The sequence below is a fragment of the Tenrec ecaudatus genome, chromosome 2 (assembly GCF_050624435.1).
Source record: "Tenrec ecaudatus isolate mTenEca1 chromosome 2, mTenEca1.hap1, whole genome shotgun sequence".
In the NCBI taxonomy this organism is placed as follows: Eukaryota; Metazoa; Chordata; class Mammalia; order Afrosoricida; family Tenrecidae; genus Tenrec; species Tenrec ecaudatus.
In genome coordinates this window covers 293,371,832-293,397,107 of record NC_134531.1, presented here as the reverse complement: position 1 = coordinate 293,397,107, position 25,276 = coordinate 293,371,832, and the positions used below count along the sequence as shown (strand labels likewise).

Here is a 25,276-nt window from a genome sequence, read left to right as displayed (position 1 = left end):
GAACACCAGAAAGCAAGAGAGGGGTGGGGCTGGACCTTGCAGAGCCATTTATCTCTTTGTCCTCTAATCAAACGGTGACCTGACTGATCCCACATGTTCCTATTGGCCAGGATGGACAGTACACCTAACGATCACATCTAGTATTCTCTTCCTTTTTGAAGTTCTAACTCAAAGTCTTGGTGTATTTCATTACAATACTTTACTTTGTTTTCTGGAGATGCCCTTTTAAAAATGTTATCCATAATTTCTTCCTTTTGCCTTAGCTACTCTAAAATTAAGGGCATGCTTCACAGTCTCTTCTGACATCATTTTGATCTTTTCTTGCTTTCCTGTATTTTTGATGCCCATTTGCTGTCTTGATGATTACCTGTTGTCTCAGTTCATGACGTCTTCCACCTAGTGCCCACTGTATCAGATCTGTTCTTGTTAAGTTCTCAGCAGTCATTGGTGAAATTTGGCTCTGACAGAGTTGTTTTAATTTTCTCCAGCTTAGCCTGAACAATCTGAGCAATTGTTGGTCAGCTGCCCTGTCATCTCATGGCCTGTTTTGAGATACTAACCTTAAGTTTCTCCAGCACCCCTTCCCACAGGTGAAGTCAATTTGATTTCTTTGCATTCCATAAGGAGAAGCCCATGTGGAGCCACCATTTGTGTTGTTGAAAAAATGAACTGCTATGGCAAGTTGCTTTTCTTGAAAAATTCTACCATGTGATCTCCAATTCCATTTGTATCACCAAGACTATATTTTCCAACTACGGTTCCTTCCTTTGTTTCTAATTTTTGCATTGCAAATAATGAACACTGCATCTTGATTACAGGCTGGATCAATTTCAGACTAAAGATGGTGATAGAATTACTCAATTTTCCCAGCACTAGCTTTAATGATTGTTGCATAGAATTGAATGATAGTTTTATTGATTAGATGTTTCCGGAATTCAGATAGATATAGTACTAGCACAGGAAACATTGCACTTCAAGATAGAGTTTGAAATGTCCTGTTTGGCATTGAATGCAATGCCATTCCTCTTGAATGTGTCATTCCCAACATAGTAAGTCATATGATTTTCTGATTCAAAATAGCCAACACCCATCCATTTCAGCTCACCAATACTAGGATATCAATCTTCATGCATTCCATTTTGGACAACTTCCAATTTTCCTAGATTAATACTCCATATATTCCAAGTTCCAATTATTAGATAATTTTTGCAGCTGTTTCATTTCATTTTGAACCGTGTTCAGGAGCAAATGAAACTCCTAAGGCTTTATTTCCGCAGGCTTTACTCCATTCACTTCATCATGGTTGATTTTGCTTTGAGAAGGCAGCTCTTCCTTATTCATATTCATTAGGCCTTTAGTATCTCACAATATTTCAATGTTGTAATTAAGGTTCTTGGTGCCTAATTTCTGAACCATGAACAGCTGATTCCTTCTTCACAGTTTGTTCTTGTTCTGGAAGTTGCACTGAAACGTGTTCACTTTGAGTGACCCAGTTGGCATTTGAAATACCAGAATCATAGCTTCCAGCAACACAGCACTATATGAGCCAACACACACTGACACACAGTGGTAGCTGTTTTATATATGGGTCTTGATTCATTATTCTGCAAATGGAAATCCAATTTTTTTCTGCTTCATTTATTGACATGACTCACTCTTCCCCATTTCATGTGTTTTGGTCCTTGGTCAAAAATGTGTTGTAAGCAGAAGAACTTATTTATAGATTCTGTGTTCCAGATCATTGGTCTACCCATCTATCATTATACCAGTACCAGAATGCTTCGACCAGAATGCTTTGACCAGAATTGCTGTGTAGTAGGTTTTGAGATCAGGAAGTGAGAGGTCTCCTGTTTCGTTCTGCTTCTTTAGAAATTCCTTGCCCATCCTGGGTCTTTTTCCTTTCTATATAAAGTTGGCAATTTGTTTTCCATCTCTTTAAAGAATGATGCTGAGATCTGGATCAGAATTATGATTTTACAGATAACTTTGGGTATCATTAACATTTTCACAATGTTAAGTTTTCTTATTCATGAATATTGTATATTCTTCCATTTAGGTAGGTCTCTTTTGGTTTCTGGTAATAGCATTTTAATTTTCTTTGTATAAGCCTTTTGTTTCCCTGGTTAGGTAAATTCGTAAGTATTACATTTTGGTGGTGATTTTAAATATTATTTTCTTGATTTCATTTTAAGAGCTCTCTTCATTAAAATACTGTAATCCAATTAATTTTTGTGTCTTGATCTTATATCCCACCATGTTGCTAAAACTTTCCATTAGCTTTAATAATTTTACTGTTGATTCTTTGGGCTTTTCCATATATAGAATCATACCATCTGTTTGCTATAATTAATATCAATTAAAAGGTTGTGTACACTGTCATTAAGTCACTCAGTTATATTTTCTAAATATCAGTATGTTTCTCTAAAATCTCACTACTGTGCCTTAAATCAGACATTCACAATTTCTCACCTGGATCCTAAATTACAATGGTAGTCTCCTGGGAGAGATATGTACCTTCCTTTTGCTCCAGTCCTCTCCCAAATAATCCTCCACTGGGCTACAAAATATTTCTGGCCATATCAGGGATTTTTTTGAACCATTCCAGGTCCAACATTGGCCCATCAGGAGTATGTGAATAGTCTCATAACATTTTATGGACTGCAGGGTACTCTTTTTTCTACTTGCTTTTATGACTTCTCCTTTGGGCAATAAAAGGGGTTGTACTTCAATTCTTTAAAAACTTGATGTAGAAAATGTATCAGTGTGTTCAATAGTTTCATGTTAAGCACCACATTGCTTGTGAAAGTAAAAATTACTTATCTTGGCATTCAAAGACCTGCATATTTTTGTCAAGTATAATTTTTATTATTTATTTATTATTACTCACCCATCCACTAGCCAATTACTATGTACGTGTATGTAACACAATAGTAGATGTGAAAACAAAAATAAATGAATTTATATTATTTCGCCACAATAATTTTATATATATTTATCCATGTTTCAAACTTGATGTCTTAGCATTCCATGCAGAAAATTCTTTAAGCTACATGCCTATTAAAATTATTTTAAAATAAAATACAAAAGTTACCTCTATCTTAAAGCCTTCTTTTGAAACCTCAAATTACTTTCTATCCATTTTACATCATTTACCCTGATTTCCTCTATTTCAATTACTTTTATACTTATATTACCTTTGCCCCCAAATTGTAACCACTTTGAGACCAAGAAAAATGCCTTATTCATCTGTGCATGCCACTCTCTGACGCCACTCACACCCCCAACTGTCTCAATGTACTTAGCAAAGTGCTTTTAACACTCACATACTTAAGAATTCACTAAAGTATTAATTAAACTGGAATTCATCACTAACCACATTGGATAATTAATGGGATTGCCATGGCTTGTCTTCTTTGATACCGAACAAAGTCCAAAGATTTCTCCACATCCTTGTCATTTTGATATTCAAGGTCATTCCAAAATAATGATAGATTCCTATTGCCTAAAGAAACAAAGAAAGCAAACAGGAATAATAAAAATAATAAGATCAACAAAATCAAAACAATCAGATAAAGTTTTATTATGAATACTTGAGTGGACTTCCGGGAAGATGGTGACAGAGTAACACATACCAGAGGGCCTCTGCAGAATTCAGCCCAGGAGAATTGCTTAGAGGGAAATTCAGAGCTGCTGGAATGCATGAGGCACATCATAAAGAATCCACTGCTGACCTCCAGACCACTCCCCTTAGCCTAGGGCATTTACACCTGTGCCACACCCAGCTAGGTGAGCTCTAGCCCAAAGCTGGGAAGAATCCTGCTGCTTCCACCAGGGGATACTCTGCCAACCTCTTATTGGGGAATTCCTGCCAGTGTGCCTGGGGACCTAAGGCAGCTCGGCCAACACTCGCCAACATTCCAAGCTGCTGCAGGAACTTCTGCCCAACCTCTGAAAAACCAAAGCAGGCAACCCACCAGCCTTCTGGGGCACTCCCCTGAGAGGGAAGCCACAGGAGGATAAAATGGTAGGTTAATTCCATAGTGAAATTAGCTGTAGGCAGTTCAAAGAAGCATTCCTACAAGTCTCCCAGAGAAAGCCAGTGCTCTTCGACTCCCTGGAAATATCACCTGGCTCCTCTAAAACAATGCAACGCAAACAGCCATCAGACCCAACGACTTCAACGAAAAAACAGGAGAAATAAGAGACAATGGGAGAAGATGTCCTGAACATAACGACATGCACAGAAGAACCAGACAATGAGCTGCCACAGAAAGAAATTTTCTGGATGCTGCTTGGAGTCATACAGGATATGAAGGAAACAACACAGAAAGATGATGAAATGATAGAGGAGATGAAGGCCATACACCAAAGGGAAATACAGGAACTTAGGGAGGAGATAACATAACCAGTAGCAGAAACATGGACCTCGAGAATTGACTGGAGGAAGCAGAGGACTGCATTAGTAACTTAGTGGACAGCCAAGCAGACTGTAACAAATACGAACAAAAATCTAATAAGATCATCAGAGAAGCTGAAGAAAACCTAAGAGCTATGTCTGATGCTATGAAGCAGAACAACATTAGAATTATTGGCTTACTGGAGGAAGACACAACAAAGAAATCACCTGCAACAGTAGTGAGAGAATTCTTAGAGGAAAACTTCCCCTGTTTAATGAATGAAAATCAGACACTTACTTTACTGAAGTGGACTAAAACCAATTTACAATATCTTTGATGTATGCATGTATAGTAAGTATGCAAAATATATTTTAAATAAAATCAAGCACAATAACAGTTACTTAAAAAATATGCTTTGTGAGACAGATGGTGAGGTAAACGTCTTCCAGGACAAGGAAATACACAAAGAACATGCCGTAAGACACCCACCCCTGTAGAAAATCCTTGCCAACTTACTATGGTGAGAAGACCAACATCCACCAAGCACAAGCAGGAGATCAATGCACCAAAAAGAATTACCAAGATAACATTGTCTTAGAGGGAAAAGAAGGCAAGAATGAAGCCCACAAACACAGCACAGATATGAGGGGAGATAGGAAAACACCCAATTCAAAAGGTACAAGATGACAGTAATGAATTCAGAGATGGTGGCAATAACTCTGAATGTCAACAGCCTCAAACAACCCATTAAAAGACAATGGTTAGTAGACTAGTTCAGAAAACATGTATGCAATTTATTGCATGCAAGAGACACATCTTAAGCTCACAGACAAAATTAGACTAAGAATAAAAAGCTAGCAGAAAATATACCAGGAAAATGACAACATGAAAAAGAAATGGTTGCAAACCCAACTTCTGGAAAAATTGACCTCAAGGTGAAAATCATAACAAGAAACAAGGATGGGCCCTATATAATGTTCAAAGGATCATTAGACCAGGAACCAGTGAGCATAGTAAATACATATGCACTTAACGAGAGACCCACAAAAATCATCAAACAAACTTTGAAAAGATGAAAAATGAAATCACAGACTCAGCCATCATAATAGGTGACCTAAATACACTGCTAGCAGAGAAAGATAGATCACTGGAAAAGCTCAGCAAAGAAGCTAAATTGGTAAACACTACAATTAGGTGACTGAAAAGGACAGATATTTAAAGAGATATCCATCCAAATGAAAAAAAACCACATTCTTTTTAAGTGCACTTGGCTTAATTTTGAAAATAGACCACGTGCTGTGAAACAAGTCAAGCCTGAGTAAAATCAAACACAAAGACAACACTCAGACACCATTCTCAGACCACCGTGCCATAAAGTTGGAGAGTAATAAAAGGCTGACCAGAAAAAGAAGGGTAAACAATTAGAGGATGAATAAAGGTCTTCTGGAACATGAATGGGTAGTGGCCCAGATTACCGAGGAAATTAGGAAGTTTCTAGAAACTTAAGAGAATGAGAATACTATGTAAGAAAACCTATGGGATGTAGCAAAAGCAGTTATCAGAGGAAGCTTGATAGCAATACATGCATATATGAAAAAGGAAGAGAGACTTAAGACTGATATGCTATCACAAATCCTGCAACAATAAAAACAGAGTCAAAAGAACAACCCCTCCAATAGCAAAAGAAAAGACATAATAAAAATCAGGGCAGAGTGAAATGAATTAGAAGACAAGAGAATAATGCAAAAAAATCAATGCAGCAAAAAGCTGGTTCTTTGAAAGGATCAACAGAATCAACAGACCACTGACAAAACTAACCAAGGAAAGGAAAGGGCAAACAGCAATAGCCAGGATGAGGGATAACATGGGAGAACACAATGGACACCAATGAGGTTAGAAGGATAACAGCAAAGTACTATGAAAGTCTGTATTCTAATGAATTCAACCACGTGGAAGACATGCACAAATACTTGGAAGAACAATCCCTCCCTAGGTTATCCCAGATAGACATCAAGAACCTCAACGGGCCCATCGCAAAACAAGAAACTGGTATGGTTATCAAAAATAATCATCAAAACATGACGCCCTTCACTGACCCATTACCTGCGGGGACAGCACCGGAGACACAGTGTGGGAACCGCACCCAACCTGATCCCACCACACCGAGGCAAAGCACTGGGGAGTGCAGCGGAACAGCAAGGGAATGGAGCGGCAAGGTCCCCAGGGAATGCTGAAGGTGGCTTTGGGGCCAGGGCGTGGTGCCCCAACAGACTGGACTGGAAAACACTCCTAAGGGCCAGCAAACGATCCCTGAACTAACTACAAGCTTTTCTTTCTTGTTGTGTTTTGTATTGTTCTTTGTCAGTGATTTGTTGGTGGTGGTGGTGGTGTTTTGTTGTGTATTGTTGCTTGGTTTTGCTCTGTCTTGTTTTTTGCATGTTATTATCTCTGCAGGTCTGTCTAAATAAGATAGGATGGATGAACTATCTGGATGAGAAAACAACGGGACCAACAGTTCCGGGGGGACATGGGATAGGGGAAGGTGGGGGAGGAGGAAGGAAGTGGTGTTAATAAACCCAGGGACAAGGGTAAAACAAGTGATCCAAATTGGTGGTGAGGTGGGTATGGGAGGCCTGGTAGGGCATGATCAAGGGTAATGTAACCAACAGGAATTGCTGAAACCCAGGTGGAGACTGAGCATGATAGTGGGACAGGAGGAAAGTCAAGGAAAATAGAGGAAAGAGCTGGGAGACAAAGGGCACTTATAGAGGTCAAGATAAAGACATGTACATATGCAAATATATTTATATATGAGGAAGGGGAAATAGATCTATGTACCTATATTTATAGGCTTAGTATTAAGGTAGCAGAAGGACATTGGTCCTCCACTCAAGTACTCCCTCAATACAAGAATACTTTTTTCTATTAAATTGGCATTCTATGATGCTCACCTTCCCGACACAACCACTGAAGATAAAGCGGGTGAATAAGCAAATGTGGTGAAGAAAGCTGATGGTGCCAGGCTGTCAAAAGGTATAGCGTCTGGGGTCTTAATGGCTTGAATGCAAACAAGCAGCCATCTAGCTCAGAACAACAAAACCCACATGGAGGAAGCGCACCAGCCTGTGTGATCATGAGATTTTGAAGGGATCAGGCATAAGGCATCATCAGAACAAAAAAACCTTACCATGGTGAATGAGGTGGGTAGTGTAGAGTGGAGACCCAAAGCCCATTTGTCAGCCACTGGATATCCCCTTGCAGAGGGGTCTAGAGAAGGATATGAGTCAGGGTGCGATGTAGCAACGATGAAAAATACAACTTTCCTCTAGTTCCTAAATGCTTCCTCCTCCTCCTCCCCGCACCCACCCACCCACTATAATGATCCGAATTCTCCCTTGCAAGTCTGGCTAGACCAGGGGATGTACACTGGTACACTGAGGAACCGGAAACACTGGGAATCCAGGGAAGATGATTCCTTCAGAAACAGTGGTGTGAGCAGCGATACTGGGAGGGTAGAGGGAGAGTGGGTTGGAAAGAGGGAACCGATTATAAGGATCTACATATGACCTCCTCCCTGGGGGACGGACAACAGAAAAGTGGGTGAAGGCCGATGTTGGACAGGGCAAGATATGACAAAATAATAATTTATAAATTATCAAGGGCTCATGAGGGAGGGGGGAGCGGGAAGGAAGGGGGAAAAAAAAGGACTTGATGCCAAGGGCGTAAGTGGAGAGCAAATGTTTTGAGAATGATGAGGGCAATGAATGTACAGATGTGCTTTACACAATTGATTATGTATGAATTTTGATGAGTTGTATGAGCCCCTAATAAAATGATTTTTTTAAAAAAAGCTCCCAGACCATAGCTTCACAGGATAATTCTATTAAGCATTCAGGGAAGAGCTGACACTGATCCTCCATACATTATTCCAGAATGTAGTAAAAATCAGCAAACTCCCAAACTCATTCTATGAAGCCAGTATAACTTTGATTCACCAACAGGACATGATCCCACAGGAATAGAGAACTATAGACTGTTATCTCTAATAAACATAGGTGGAAAATTCCTTAACAAAATATTGGCCAATAGAATATAAAAGTATATAAAACATATCATCTCTCGTGTTCAGTTTGGATTTATTCATTCATTCATGTTCAGTTTGGATGCAGGGATGGTTTAACATATGAATGTCCATCAATTTTATTTACCACAGGGATAATAAAAAGTATAAGAATTGCAAGAAAATATTGATAGATGCAGAAAAAGCATTTGACAACACCCAAAACCCACTCCTAATTAAGACATTTAAGAAGATAAGAATGGAAGGAAAATTCCTCAAGTTAATACAAGCTTTCTATGAAAAGTCAACAGCCTACATCATAGTCAATGGAGAAAAAAATGAAAACAATGCCACTGAAAGGGAGAACCAGATAAGGATACCCCTTGTTCTCACTTCTATTCAACATCATACCGAGGTGCTAGCTAACTACATAAGGAAACCAAAAGACATTAGATGTATCCATCTGGGAGAGTAGGAGCTGAAACTATCACTATTTGTAGATGACATAATTCTATACATTGAAAATCCCAAAAGCTCCATAAAAAGAGTACTGGCAGTGATAGAGGAATATGGAAGAGTGGCAGGATGCAAGATCAACATCGGTTTGCTACATACTTTGGACAAGACCATCAAATAGGAGATCAAGAAGGCAGTGCCCTTCACAATAAGCCAAGAACAAACTAAAACATATGGGGATATATTTTACCAAAAAAATCATTTATATAAGGTAAACTATAGGACCATACTACAGGAAAGCAAAAGCAACCTCCACAACTTGAAGAATATTAAATGCTTATGGATCGGAAGACTTGATATAGCAAAAATGGCAATCTTACCCAAGGCACTGTATGAGCTTAACGCTATCCCAATTCAAATACCAACAACCTTCTTTACAAAATTTGGAAAACTGACCACCAATTTCATATGGAGAGGGAAGAAGCCGAGAATTCCTCAGGAAGAAGGATAAAATCAGAAGAACAGGAAAGCCCAGAAATAAAACTCAACATATAGACAACTGATCTTTGACAAAGGCTCCAAAAGCAGCAAATGGGAGGCGGATGCCCTCTTTAACAAATGGTGCTGGAAACAATGGATGTCCACATGTAGAAAAATGAAACAAGATCCTAACCTCACCCATGGACAAGCAAAAACTCAAGGTGGATCACAGACCTAGAAGTTAAACCCCAAACAATCAGGACAAACCTAAGAACCTTGGCTCAGGGATTGCCTAGGCTAACTACAATAGAGAATGGTACACACACGTGAACCTGAAATTGACAAGTGGGATATACTAATGATAAAACACCTTTGTTCATTTAAAGCCTTCACCAAGAGAGTAACAAGAGAGCCCACAGACTGGGAGAGGATTTTTAGCAATGACACAACAGACAAAGGGACACCACAGACATGAAGTGATCACATGATTGTCTCATGGGAAGAATTGGAAGGAATTATGCTAATTTGTCAAGGAGTTATGAGGGTGGGAGGGGGAAAGGAGGGAAAAAAGAGCTGATACAAAGGGCTCCAACAGAAAGTAAATGTTTAGAAAATTGTGATGGCAACACATGTACAAATATGCTTGATACAATTGATATATGGATTGTTATAAGAGCTGCAAGAGGCCCCAGTAAAATAATATTTTTAATATATATAAGCATATATGCATGCTTTTATGATTCTAATAAAACTCATTAACATTTAAAAACAGTCTTTGGAAAAATTCATAAGAGTGACTCTACTGATTAAACTGAAAGGTCATCCTTGAAATACTGATAGGAAGAATTTTAAAAAACAAAAGTCGTTTTTATAACCTTTGTTTTAATCTCTGGTTCCTCTTTTTCCAGTCTTTATTATTTATGTCTTATGTTTTCTTAATCTCCCTAGTCTATAGCACTTATATGAGGACTATTAAGGTATTTACCCTTTGATGGAGCAATTGTATAGGTAGGAATTTCCCCTATAGACATACAAACTTATGGCCACATATGAAGGTACTTCAAAATGTTTATGGAAAAACTATCCTCTTTTAATCCTATTTTCATGCACGTTTTGAAGTCCACTTAAATATTACAGAGCATTTTGAATAGCAACAATTTTAAAACTTTATAAATAAGAAACTAGTCATTCTAAACAATGAAAAAATAAGAATCAAAATAGAGCTGATGATCTAGATAATACATTTTTAATTAAAAATAAAATAAACAATATCCTTGAGTGCATTTTTATAATTTATAAAAAACAGATCCATATATAATTGCATTGGGCATAGTTTTCTTTCCTTGAAGTGATATAAATAAAATATTAATAGTAGATGACATTGGAAATGTGGCAAATATGAATCAAAACTGACTTGGTGAAAATTAATAATAATAACTTTGCCGAAGGGATTAGATGCTGGGAGGAAGGAAGTGGAAAATACTTCTACTTTTCACCTTTCTGAACACCCTGAACATCTTTTCATGTTCATGGGGCAAATTTTAAAAACCAAATTCATTTTATTATTTGATTCAACATTCATGTCACATGTTTCATTTAATCACCAATAATTATACATGAATCTCGATTGCATACTTGACAAGTTTCACACTATGAAAGTTACAAGAAATATTCAATTTCTTCATCATTCACTTTAGTGATTGGACCACTAAATAACAGTTGTATTTACCAGACTTCCTTGTAGATGTATGGGTAATATTCTAGCACAAATAGAATTATACTTGAAATGCTATTTTTAATGTTGAATGCATTCCTTTTGAACACGCTATTCCCAGAATAATAAGTCATATGAAATTCTAATTCAAAATGGCAATACTAACCCATTTCAGCTCATTAATAATGTTGAGCTTAGGGAACTTCAGGGTGGAGCAGCTAAAGTAAATGGGAGAAATGAAGTAAAAGAGTTGAAAAGAAATTTTCAAATGGCAGCTTGAGAAGACCAATTAAAGTATTATAATAAAAAGTGCAAAGACTTGGAGTTAGGAAACCCAAATGGAAGAGCCTTCTTAGCACATTTCAAGCTGAAAGAATTTAAGAAAAATTCAACCCTCTAGTTAGAATTTTGAAGGGCTATATGGGCAAAATTCTATTGAAAAAGACATCTGCCAAAAAGGTCAACATGCTTGGCAGGACAGAATGCAACCAAAATGTGGAAGACCTTCAATGAGATGGCTTGCCATCAGGACTGCAGCAACGGTTTCAAACATGGCGCCAACTGTGAAGATGGACCAGATGCTTCATTCTGTTACACAAAGGTTGCTTTAAGTCAGAAGCAACTGGATGGCTCTTAACAACAAGAGCAAAATATGGAACGATGCAGGAAGCTTCAAAGAAGATGGAAGGAAAACACAGAGTCACTGTACCAAAAATAATTGATCAGTAATCAACCATGTCAACAGGTTGCAGGTATCAAGAGCACGTATTATCGAAGGAAGAAATCCAGCCACACTGAAGGCATTGGTGCCGAGAATTGGCAGCACACTAATCAAAAAGTTTCAGCATGCTGATGCAGCCCTACAAGTACCCATTTGTCTACACCAAGAAATTTGGAAGACCGGTATTGGTAGAAACTGGAAGAGATCCGTAATTATGGCAATCCCAAAAAAAGATATCCTATCAAACTGAGGATATGATCCAATGATGTCAAGATCACTTGCAGGGAAAAAATGAATAATTCAAAAGCATTTACAATAGTACATGAACAAGAGCTGCCAGAAATTCAAGCCATATTCAGAAGAAGTTGTGGAATGAGGAACATCAATGTTGATATCAAATGGATTCTGACTCAAAGCTCAGAATACCAGAAAGAGGTTTACTTGTGTTATTGACTATAGAAAGCATTCATCTGTGTGAATCATAACAAACTAAGGATACCAATCCGAAAATGGGAATTCCTGAATACTTCATTGCACTTATGTGAAAACTGTACAAAGAACAACAGGCAGTCTTATGAACAAAACAAGGGGATTCAGAAAATTTTAAAATGAAGAAAGGTGCATGTCACAATTGTATACTTTAGCCACACTTATGGCATCTGTATTCTGAGCAAATAAGCCAAGAAACTGGACTATAGGCAAAACAAGGCAGCCATCAGGAATGGAGGAAGGGTTACTAACAACCTTACTTGTTAAAACCAAGTAAGACATGCATGACATGCATGAATAAGTGCTGACTTATTCATGAATATAAAGGCTGTAGCCTCATGAAGAATTGCAGTTCAGTGTAAAAACACAAACGCACACACACATGAATCCTCACAACTGAGCCAATAATAGGCTAAAAAGATTGGCATCAAAATTTTCATTTTACTTGCATCATAGAGGCAGCTGCCAAGAAATCAAACAACAATTTGCAATGATCAAATCTTCTGTCCAACAGATCTTTCCAGGGTGGAAGAGCTAGGTTGTCACTTTGCAGATTACATTATTGTAACCCACACTGCAGTCTGCCGAAAGAACACATCAATCTATCTTGGAAGAAGTACAGCCTGGACGCTCCATAGAAACAAGGATGGGGAGATTTTGCCTCAAGTATTTTTGACGTGTTATCAGGAGAGAACAATCCCTGGAAAACATCATGCAATGTAAAATACAGAGACAAACAGAGAGCCCTCAAGGGGATGGATTGATTCGGTGGGTTATAATTGGTCTCAAACACATCACTAACTGTGGGAGTGGTTCAGGATCAGGCAGTGTCTTGTATCATTTCACTGAAGGTCACTATGAATTGGAACCTACTTGATAAACCTCACAACAACAATGTACGCAGACGGAAGTTGGACAATAAATAAGGAAGACAAAAGAAGAATGGATACCTTCGAATTATGGTGTTAGCAAAGAATATTACAAGTACCATGGAATGCCAGACGAATCAACTAATCGGTCCTGGAGTAAATACAATCAGAATACTCTTAAGAAATGAAGGTGACGAGACTCTGATCCTTGTACTTTGGGCATGTTATTTAGGAGGAGCCAGGCTCTAGATAAGTCCATCCTCCTTGGTAAAGTCGACTTCTAGTGAGAAAGATGAAACCCCTCAACAAGATGGTCACAGCGGTTGCAATAAGGTCATCAAATACAGGAAGGATGACGAGATTCATTCTGTTGTCGATAGTGTTGCTATGTGTCCAAACGGATTCAACTGCACCTAGCATCAATGACAGTGACTTAATGTGGACGATTCAGAAGAGTTCCGTAAGAATACAAAATTCAGAAAGGGTTTCCCTGGACTTCAGGCCATGGAAATAAAAGACGGCATCTTTAAAAGAACATATGACGAGGTAATCCAAGCAAAACACAAACAGACTTCAGGTTTACTAGCCTGTGTATTAAATTTAGGGTCAGCAGTCTACGGGCTTTTAAGACCAGCAGAGGAGGAACTCTGAGATAATAAGACTTTTCCTTAGCCTGCATCTGCCCTCAAAAAATCTCTCATCGCCTGCCTTGTCCTTTCATAATATCTGTTTATTTTCCTTCTGCTTCCTTGGCTTTCCTCAGCTTAAAAGTCCGTTTTCAGATCTTTGCTGGACACCAAGTTTTGACTCATTTCAAACCCCACTTTTCCTTGTAAACCAGATCCTGATGTTCTTATTGATATCTCAACGGTCCTCTTGAAGCCTTGAGTCTCTCATGTCCACATTAACTGCCCTGCCCTTTGTAGGTCAAGACACAACTATTATAAAAAAATAATTACATGGATTTAAATGCTGGCTCTGGTACCCATTAGTTGAATAATTTTGGGAAGTGACTTAATCTTCTTAAATGTAAATTGAGTGATCTGGTAATTTCTTACAGGTTATCATAATAATTAAATGTGACTATGCATTCACACTTAAAATAAATACAAGCTGTGTTTATAAACTATAATATGAAATATAGAAATTTAAGTTGCTGTTGTATTGTATTTGTCCTCTCTCTAAAATGTTATTCCCCCTAAGAAGACCGCACCTTTTTCAGGGAGAATCTTTTGTGCTTAATACGTTGAGTGTCCTTAACACCTAGCTGGGTATTCCGTGCTCCACAACTCTTCAAAATAATGTTGCTGCTCCTTATAAAACACCTCATTAGTGTTTAGTCTTGATTTAGTAAACTAAGGTTAGACAATATTTTTCCTGAAAGCACTAACTGAAACATAAACATAAGCTAAAACATAGCTTATACAAAATAGTTCACTGGCAGGACATCTCCACCTTGACTTGTACCACACACGTTTTATTAGTGGTTAAAGGGCTCGGTGGTGAGAAACGTAAACAAACCGGCCCTCCAAGTCCAGGGATCTCCACCCTCCCTTTTCTGCAACGCCAACATTCTTATGACACGCATTTGGGGTTTTTTATACTCACTTCCCCCTTTGTAATGATCCCCTGTGGGTACAGAAGGAGAAGGGGGGAGTCAGGGAAAAGAGAAACTGATAGCAATGATAACTCTATAACCCCACTTGAGAGGAACACACAACAGAAGAGCAAGGAAGAAATCCACTGGATGGTGGTCAATACTAGGTGAAGCGGAGCAGGGAGGAATAATAATAATAATAATATTTAATATCATAACAAGAGTTCCAGGGTGGAGGGGGGTGGAGGGTGGGGATAAAGGAGAGCCGATATGAGAGAGTGCGAGAAGAAAGAAAATGTTTTGAAAATGATGGTGGCAACAATTCTACAATCATGCTTGATCTAACTGAGCTATGGATTGCTTTAATATCTGTAGACCTCCCAATAAAAAGGAAAAATATATAAATTTTAAAAAAGAAAGTGACCATGGTCTTGTTTCCAGTAGCAGACGCACAGTACTCAATGCTTTATTATGGGAGCAAATAAAACTGAAGATAGCTCAAAGGAAGGATGAGGGAAAATTCACTAGTCCAAACTTCTGAATATCAGACCTGATAGAAGATATTTCAACACAGAATTTAATATACAATAAGGGCAAAGAAATCCCTGGGGATTTTCATTTGGGGGATTAAAAATGGTTGTGTTCAAGGCTAGCTGCTCCGGTAAAGATTTATAGTCTCAAAAACATACAGGGGTCACTGTGAATCGAAATCCACTCAGTGGCGGTGGGTGAGAACTACGTCTTAGACCACAACTATTTCTCTTCAGATAGAAGCTTGCTCCAAATGCAAATGGCATTTGTGTTTATGGCATGATTTTAAAAGTACAACAAATTATCCTAAAGAGCAGCTAGATACATCAACAAACTGCTAAGACCAATGCCAAAGCTGGAGAGAGTGTGGGAGGGCAAGCACGTCATCTGTTTTAATGTTCTATTCGTTTTCAGTCTATAGAGAGCGTACAGCTACCCTGAGAGACGTCTCCGCCCCTCCCAAGCTCATTCGTCCAAAATTTATAGTAATAAGTAATATTGAAAGGTGCTCACCTACTGACATTTCCCCAGATCCTTTGGCAGAAAACCAGATGCTGGGAGTTCGCATTTATAAAATTGTTGTATAACCTAGGCTAGCAGGAAGCTACAATTAATAACAATAATAGTCCATTATTACAGACTGGCCTTCATTAGTAAAGTGGACCTGTTTGGTAAAGAGTTTTAATAACTCATGCTTGTATTAATGGAGCTTAATAATGTTTTATGAATTAGAAGCAAGGATAACATTTCAAAACTTAAAATAAATTTTTTAAAAACTCATGAATATTTCAACTTACCTCTGAAAAGAGATGGACTGACCTTCAAGGTCAGCAGTTCAAACCAACCAGTTGCTCTGAGAGAGAAAGATGAGACTAATGAGCTCCTGTACATAGTTACAGACTCAGGAACCCTATATAGAGTAGCTATGCGTCAGAAATGGGCTTAAAATATGTTTTCAAAAACCCAGTGCCATTGAGTTAAATTCAACTCATAATCATCTATGTTGGGTTTCTGAGACAGTAAATCTTTACCAAAATAGATAGCGTCCTCTTTATTCTGGAGCAACTAGTGGATTTGAATTGCTGACTTTGTTTTTAAAAGCCCAGTGCTCTTTCACAGTGCCACCACGAATTCTTAAGCTGTTTATTGAATTCTTTAAGCGGAAGATTCTTAGTGCTTAAATTAGTCCAAGTAGGTTTTCTGTAGGCTCTTAAAACTAAAAATATAATGGCAATACCTGACTAAAAATGTGCCAAAAACCATTACCGAAAAGAGCAGTTCATACAGATTTTTGCCTTTTTAAAATAGAAAAAAATGCAACAACTTCCTAAATGCCAGCTTCGTATCTGTTCATAGAATGTGTGATGACATCCAGAGACTCAAGTAGCTGGGGGAGAAGCAATAAAGTTCCGCAATAAAATAGGAAGGCACAACTTTGGTGGTTTCCCTCAGACCCCTCCTCCCCCCCAGTAAAACAAAACAAAAACCTGAAAACAGTTAATGAAATGAAAGCAGCAGGAAAATCATGCAAATAGAGCTATATAAGTCGGGTCCCTCTCTTCAAGAAGTTCTGCATCTAAACAAATTATTAAATTCTATATTCGAAGACATTCTGAGATATGTGACCTATCCATTCTCAATGGGCCATTAACCCACTTCCGGCTCCATTTGATCCTGTTCTATTTGTCATTATCCCTCTCTTCTTAGTGAATGAAATAACCAGACTTCAGCGCCCTATTAAACTGATTACAGGTGCAATCCTGATCATCTGTATCCTTAATTCATGCGCTGGATTCAAGTTGGCAATTTTTCCAATTGATAGACTGACCCTACTCAGTTGGTAAGAATGCCAGGTACGCTCTTGAGAAGCCACCAGCAGCGTGTCAGGAACCAGAAGGATGGTTGGGAGAGCCCATTAATCATGTGGGAGGAGACAGACCTCGTGTAAAAGAGGTCAACTTGGTTCCCTCTTTGTTCGTCACTTTCTGAAGTTCTCTAGTTGAAGTGAAACAAGGCAAATGTCTTCAGTGTGGTGACATTGCCACAGTCCTGCTTCCCTTTCTTCTTCCTCTTGGGTACGGCAGAGCGGTAGAGCCAAAACTCACATTGAGGAAAACAGACCATGACAGAAACGGGCACCACTTGCTGTGATAGCATTGTCATTCATTCCACTCTCAGAGAGTAGGTCCCACTGCAAAATTCCAAGTCTGCAGAGTTCATTTAACTTACTCTAAGAATCAACACTGTGATCTCAACAGGCAATAAAACACCATTTTCTCCAGTTTCTGTGAGTGGCTATCAACCTTCCTTCAGGATGAGGACTTCTTCAAGACACAAGTTATAACCACTTCCCTCCTAAACCTGAGGATCATAGGGCCAAAAAGACCGACTAAATAATGGCCTTACATTTCATTGCCTACTACCTTCAGACATTGGAAAAACTATAGCATGTGTGTGTGTGTGACATAATTCCATCTCTACATCATTACCTATGGCGGAAGCACAGATATTAGTCGGGAATCTCCAGTAAACTAGTAAGATGGAATAGAGAATTTATTTATTAAGAGATTCGTTTCAAGCAATTGCTTTATGTGATTGTGGAGCTAACAGATCTGATATGTGCAGAGCAGGCTGTCAGACTCTAGAGTCTCAAACAGAAGAGCTGCTGTCCTGAGACAGAATCACTTCTTCTGGAATCCTTGATCTTACTCTTCGGTCTTTCAATTGAGTTAATGAGACTCATACACAACACATTGTAGATGCTCATCCTATCTATAAATTACCTTCAGAGTGAAACCTAGGTAAACCTTTGGGAGTACAACTGGGTCATATAGTCTAGTTACTTTGAACCCAGGAGGGGTTCAAAGATAGAATTCTTGTCTTGCTTTAGGAAGATGTGAGTTTAATTCCTGGCCCGTGCATCACATGTGAACCCACAACCCATCTATCAGTGATATTTTTTGTACCCGTGATGCTGAACAGATTCCAGCAGAGCTTCCATACTAACATGGACTAAGAAGAATGGCCTGACAATATACTTCAAAAAGCCAATCAATTAAAATCCTGTGGATCACAATGGTCTGATCCCCCAGTGATCATGGAAATAGTTCAGGATTGTGCAACATTTTGTTCACTTATACAAGAGGTCACCATGTGTTAGGGGCCAACTTCACAGCAGCCAATGATAATAAAACAATACAGCCTAGACAACTTGTCACACAAACTGTGTGTCATATTTAATGAAGCATCATATGAGGGTTCAAAGATATCTACCCATAATTCTATGGACAACTATGGCTTCTTGGCATCCATTTGGAAACCACATAATTCTGTGTTATAGGTTCAAGAGGAAAGAGTTGTTTGTTGCTAGTTGCTATTGAGTTGGCTTCTATTTTTGTTGACCTCATTGATAACAGAATGAAAAATTATCTAGTCCTACACTGCCTTGGAGAAAATTAGTATGTTTGTGTCCATTGCTATGACTGTTGTATCCACTCACTGAGAGTTTCCCCACATTATTTTTGGCTCCTCATTTAACCAAACATGAGCTTGCCATATTTACTTCTAAGATTGATATATTTGTTTTTCTGGAAGTCCATGGTATGATCAATATTGTTTGTTAACATTACAGTGTTTAAAAAATCAATTCTTCTTTAAATAAAATAAATCCCTCTGCCTTCCTACTTCGTTGTCCAGCTGTTGCATGAATATCAATTGAATGAAAAGTGCCTTACACATCAAAATGACAGTTTTATTTTTTTTAAGTTTGATGAGGTCTTATACTGCTGGTTTGCCCAATGTAAATGTTGTTTGATGTTTTAACTCCCAGAAGCATTGATTATTGATCCACTGAAATCATTGACAGCTTCAATTTTTCTCCATTTATTATAATATAGGTCCAGCTGTGAGAATTTGTATTCACTTCACTTTCTGGTACTGAGGGCTATAGTCTTTGACTTTCACTAGTGGCCTCGTGTGCTAGTTCCATAACCTGGTGTCAATTTGGGACTTGAGAGGATTAAGAGTGAAGGCATAGAGTCTAGTCTGTCAATCATATCATAGCCAACGAGGCCTCTCTGTGGGCATGGCCTTCCCCGAGAATTCTGGGAACTCCTGAATTTTCCTTCTTGGAGGTGGAGACACACTCTCTCTCCTCACTCCCTGAGAGACCGCTCTACTGACAAGACACATGGTGCTGTACCCTGGGAGCGTGAGAAACCACATGGACCTACCCTGATGGAACCAGACCTCTGGAGCCGGGGAAGCCACGTGGAGACCCCTGCCAGCACAGAGATGCTTGTTTACAACACCACTGGACCCAGAAGACTTCCACCCCACTGGCCTGTGATCCTGCATCTGGCATCATTGCATTTGTCATTGAATTCATGAGTCTGAAGAGGACTTAATAGATTGGTATTGGACATATGGGCTAATATCGGATTTATGGACTTGGACTGGGCTGGGTTGGGATGCTTTCTTAATGTACAATTACCCTTTATATAAAACTCTGTCTTATACACTTTTGAGTCTCTGTGGATTTGTTTTTCTAGTCTACCTGGACTAGCACACCTCTCTATGATAATGTTCAAAAGTAACAACAAAAGAGTTAGGCTTCTTCTGATTCTTTCCCGCCTCAAAAAATAAGTCCTAGTTATTTTACTTTCTCTTTTTAGGTTACATTTTAAGTTTACAATCATTGCTTTTTCTTTGTGAGAAACTACAGTTTCTCTGTTTCCCTCTAAAATGTAGAAAGAATAACCAGACATAGTTACTTAAAATACATTTACACAGCAGCCTAGATTATCATGGGTAATAGTTTAGAAAATACGCCTGACTCTCCAATACACAGGTTAACAACAGCATCAAAAATCCACTGCCAGTGAGTTCATTATCAATAGCTAGGGTTTCCAAGGCCATAAATCCCCCCCCCCCAGACCACAAATCTTTATGAGAGAAAATAGCTTCAACCTTCTCATTTGGAACTGCTGGTGGATTTGAACACCCAACCTTGGAGTTAGCTGTCCTATGCGTAACCAACAGTACCACCAGGAATCATTTTATCAAAGTACAGGGCAACGTGGGACAAAGATGAGGCTTTCTCCTCCTGTAAAGAGCTACAATCTCAGAAACCTACAAGAGTAGTTCTGTCCAGTCCCATAGCGTCGCTATGAGTTGGAATTTACCTGATAGCAGTGAGTTTGCGTTATGAGGCAGAGTAAAGCTTCTCCATGCGGTTTCCAAGATTATAACCTTCAGAAACAAACGGCCTCATCTTTCTCTAATTCAATAGCTCAAAACTCATTACCATCGGGCCAATTGCAACTTATAGTTGTAGAACAGAAATATCTGCCTTTGCGGGTTTCCATGGATGCAAATATTTATGGAAGCAGAAAATCTTCTTTTTCTCCTGAGGAGTAGCTGGTGGGTTGGAAACACCAACCTTGTGGTTAGGGGCTCAATGTATAACTAACCAAAGCTCCTGCTAGGTTCAAACTGCTGACCTTTTGAGTACAAGCCCAGTGCTTACCCAAAGCATCACTGAGACTCATAGTACCTAGGTTAGATACTTTTTTCCCAGTGTTCTCCTTAAGTACTTTTCTCAAACCTACACAAAACCAGATGACTGAGTTTTCATTAGTGAATGTCCATGGATTAGTCTTTGATTTTGATAATTAATAAAATTTAAATATTTAAAAGCTTTAAATAGTTTAATTTTTATTGCATCGCTTTAAATTCAGAGTTAATAAATATAACGGACTCTTAATTAACAACCGTAAACATATTCACTTCCTGGGACTGTCATAATAAAATACTACAAAATAGGTGCCTGTGCAAGAGGAATTTATTGTTTCATAATTTTGAAGACTGGATTCGTAAGCGGCAGCCATGTGGATTCCTTCTGAGCCTCTGAGGGGAAATCTGTTCTATTACCACTCTCCTAGGCTTTTTAATATTTTATTTGCAACATGGCTGAGGTCCTCTGAGATATTTTAGCAAGAAATTTCATTGTACATGTAAAAAATGTCATTATCATGATAATAATACAAGTGCAATCAGGAAGAAAAGGAAGCAGGAGTACTGTCTATAGCGATAACTTCAATTACCAAGAGAAAGCAATCAAAATGAACAAAATCTAAGAATGTCATTTGTAAAACCGAAGTAAATCCAATGAACCATCCTTTATTAGAACCTGGCATGAACAGAATGATTTTGAATAGAATGAAAAATATGTGTACACACACACATATATATGCATCTACTGTAGTTAAATACATTTGGACATAAACTAATATGTGTATATATGCATGTAAATATGTACCTACATACTAATATACATGTATATGTAGGTATGTGTGTGTGTGTGCCTGTGAGAGTTAGTCCTCGATGGGACCATCTTGTTTTATCAGGTTTTGAGAGTTTTCCACATATCCCAGGATGTAATCATCATTTTTTGCCCTCTCTCAATGTAGTGGGAAATCCTGGGGTTTCCCTTCTCTGACAGGATTATGTCTTATCTAGGTTCTGGATTTTTGGGGTTTTAATATGTATGTGTACATACATATTCGTGTGTGTGTGTGTGTGTTCGTTGTGTGCCACACACACCCTGGGGGCACTATGGGCTAGGAGTTGGGCTGCTAAGTACAAGGTTGGTGGTTCAAACCCACCATTTATATGTGTATATATATGTGTGTGTGTGTATATATATATATATATACATACACATATACATACACATACACAGAGAGTGTGGATGTGTGTGGATGTGTATTCCTGGACAGCACACACTATCAGATACTGAAGTTAATCCAAAGGTTTACTGTTTGAGTGTATTTGATATTTATCTACCATCCATCTATCTCCCTATCTGTCTAATATCAAATTAGTTGCCATAAAGTTGATTCCCATCCATGGCAACACCATGTGTATCAGAGTAGAACTATGCTCTATATGGCTTCCCAACAATCGTATAGATATTAATGATATTGCGGAAGTATTGGTAAATATATAGGTATGCTGTGTGTTGTGCTTTGGTTTGCACACCAAGTTCTTCTAGAAACATATGATAAAATACTTATTGATACACTTATATTGTTGCTATTAAGTGCCCGTGAGTCAGTGCTGACTCATAGCAATCCTAGATGCTGAAAGTTGTCTGTTTCTGCACTATCTTCACTATTGTTGTGTGAGTCCAGGTTGCAGGTACTGTGTCCAATCCATCTCACTTTGCGTTTTCCTCTTTCTTTTAAATTTTTGCCAACCAGCTATTTTACGGAGCAGTCCTTTTCCAGGAACTTGCGGGGTTGCTAATTGCGAAGTCAGCAATTCGAATGCACTCACCGTTCCGCAGAAGAACAATGAGAATGTCTCGCCCTGCAGATTTACCATTTCAGAAACTCGAAGGGGCACTTCTACTCTGCCCTAGACTCGGTGGCAGCAAGTTCCGCTTTGGATTGGTCCCTCCTGATAACCTATCCAAAGAAAGCGAGGTGAAGCCTCAATATCCAAGCTTCGAAGGAACATTCTGGGTGTACCTATTCGAAGACAGAGTTTTTTGTTTGTCCGGCAGTTCATGGCATACTCAATAACACTGTAATTCACATGCATACATTCTTCTCCAATCAACACTACCCAGCCTTTAGGTGCAAGTAAATGTGACTGAACATATCATGGCTTGGATCAGGCGTATCTTAGTCCTCAAAGGGACATCTTAGTCAACACTTTAATTAACTCTTTTGCAAAGGATTTGCCTGATCAAGATGTCATTTGATCTCTTCACTGCTGTTTCCATGAGTGTTAATTGTAGATCCAAGTAAAATGAAATCATCTCTCATCTTCCAACTTTTCTCCCTTTATCATGATGATCGTTATTGGTCCAATTGTGGGGATTTTTGTTTGGTTTCGGTTGAGTTGTAATACACACTATAATCTTTGAACTTCATCAAGATCAGTAAGCGCTTCAAATGTTCTTGGCTTTCAGCAAGTAAGGTTGTGTCATCTACATGTTACAGATTGTTAATCCGTCTTCCTCCAATCCTGATGCCTCCTTTTTCATATAGCTCAACTTCTTAGATTATTTGCTCAACATACAGATTGAATAATGGGGAAAACATACAACCCCAGTGCACACCTTTCCTCAGTTTAAATCCTTCTCTGTCCCCTAGTTCTGTTGAAGCAACTGCCTCTTGGTCTACGCACAGGTTCTGCATGAGCACAACGAAGTGTTCTCGAATCCCTCTTCTTCAAAATAGTTCCCACAGTTCGCTGCGGTTTACACAATTCACTCCTTTTATGCGGCCAAGAAAGCACAGGGGAACATCTTTCGGTTATTCTTTCCATGTCCTTTTCTGCATCTAGCTTGGATTTCTGACACCTCCTGTCAGTGAACTGCTGCAACTCTCTTTGAAATATCTTTGGCAAAAATTTACTTTCAAGTGAAGCTAATGGTATCATTTAATATTTTTTGCAATCCTGTTGGACCACTTTTCTTTGGAATGGATGCAAATCTGACTCTTCTAGTCAGTAAGCCAGTAGTTGTCTCCAAAGTTTGTGAAGTAGCTTTGGCATTGCTGTGTCAATTTATTGAAAAATCTCAATTAGTATTCTGTCAATTCCTGGGGTTAGTTTTCCACCAATGTCTTCAAGGCAACTTGGACAACTTCTTTCAATACCATAGGCTACATTTTGAAGTGGTTGAACCTTGACCAGTTCTTTGGGGACATTCTATGTATACCTTTTATTTTCTTTACATGCTTCCTACATTGTTCAAGATTTTCCCTGTAGAATCCTTCAATAGGTCAACTCAAGGCATGCATTTTTTATCAGCTGTTTCAGCTTGAGAGATTCTAAGAAGGTTCTTCGCTTTATTTTCTAAATCCAGGCCACTCCACATTTCATTATAAAGCTTTACTTTGTCTTCTAAGCTGCCCTTTGAAATGTTCTGTGCAGCTCTTTCACTTCATCATTTTTCCCATTTGCTTTAGCTAGCCTACGTTCAAGAGCAAGTTTCAGGGTCTCTTCTGATACAGTCTTTGATGTTGTATTTCTTCCCTGTCTTTTTAATTACCTTTTGCTCTCTTTATAATGTTTTTGCTGTCATTCACATTTTATCTGGTCTTTGTTCATTAGTCTTTCCTGTATCAGATCTGTTCTTTAGGTAGACTCTAAACTCAGGTAGAATCGATTCACGGTCGTATTGGCTCTCATGGACTCATTCAGCTTGCAACTTCGATCTGTACTTCTAAGTAAATCAATGGATGCTCTAGTCCACAAATGGGCTCTGGTCTTGTTTTGACTAATAAGACTCTCAGTCATCTCTTTCCATATGGTCTATTGATTCCTGTGTATTCCATCTGGTGAAGTCCATGTGTGTAGTCATCTTTTATGCAATCGAAAAAAAGGTATTTGCAATGAATAGGTCATTGATCTCTTATTCGGGTATATGTTATCCTACTACAGACAGCACTGTATTTCAAGTAGATCTTGAAATGTTGTTTTTCACAATAAATGTGACATCATTCCCCTTGAATTTGTTATTCCTAGCACACTATACTATATGGCATCTGGTTCAAGATAAGCAATGTCAATACATTTCAGCTAAGTCTAGAATATGCATCTTTATTTATTCCATTTCATTTTTCCAACGGTTTTATTGGCATATAATTCACATATCACACAATTCAATAGTTCGATCACATCAAGAAGATTTGTTAAATCATCATCACAATCAAGTTGAGAACGTCTTCTTGTTCTAATCATTTTTGTTCCCCATTTCCCTCCACCCTCCCAGGTTTTACCCCCGAGGAACAATTAATGGAGCTACTGTCTCTACAGGTTTACCTGTCTTGGAGATGAATATTTAGGAAAGGTATATATTGTATAGATTTTGTATAGTATTAAGCAACAAATAAAAATAACAAAGTAAAACAGGTATAAACCTCAAATTTATTAATAAATACACTTGG

The 25,276-nt window shown here is 38.4% G+C and overlaps 1 protein-coding gene across 1 annotated transcript in view; it reads right to left on the bottom strand.

Moving 5' to 3' along the window:
* The window catches only part of MORC1 (MORC family CW-type zinc finger 1), a 224,168-nt gene that overhangs the window by 105,720 nt on the left and 93,172 nt on the right, over positions 1–25,276 (bottom strand). Inside the window, exon 14 of the mRNA XM_075542961.1 lies at positions 3,374–3,502. Within this exon, the coding sequence (XP_075399076.1) occupies positions 3,374–3,502 (129 nt within the window). The remainder of the gene's footprint in view (positions 1–3,373; positions 3,503–25,276) is intronic.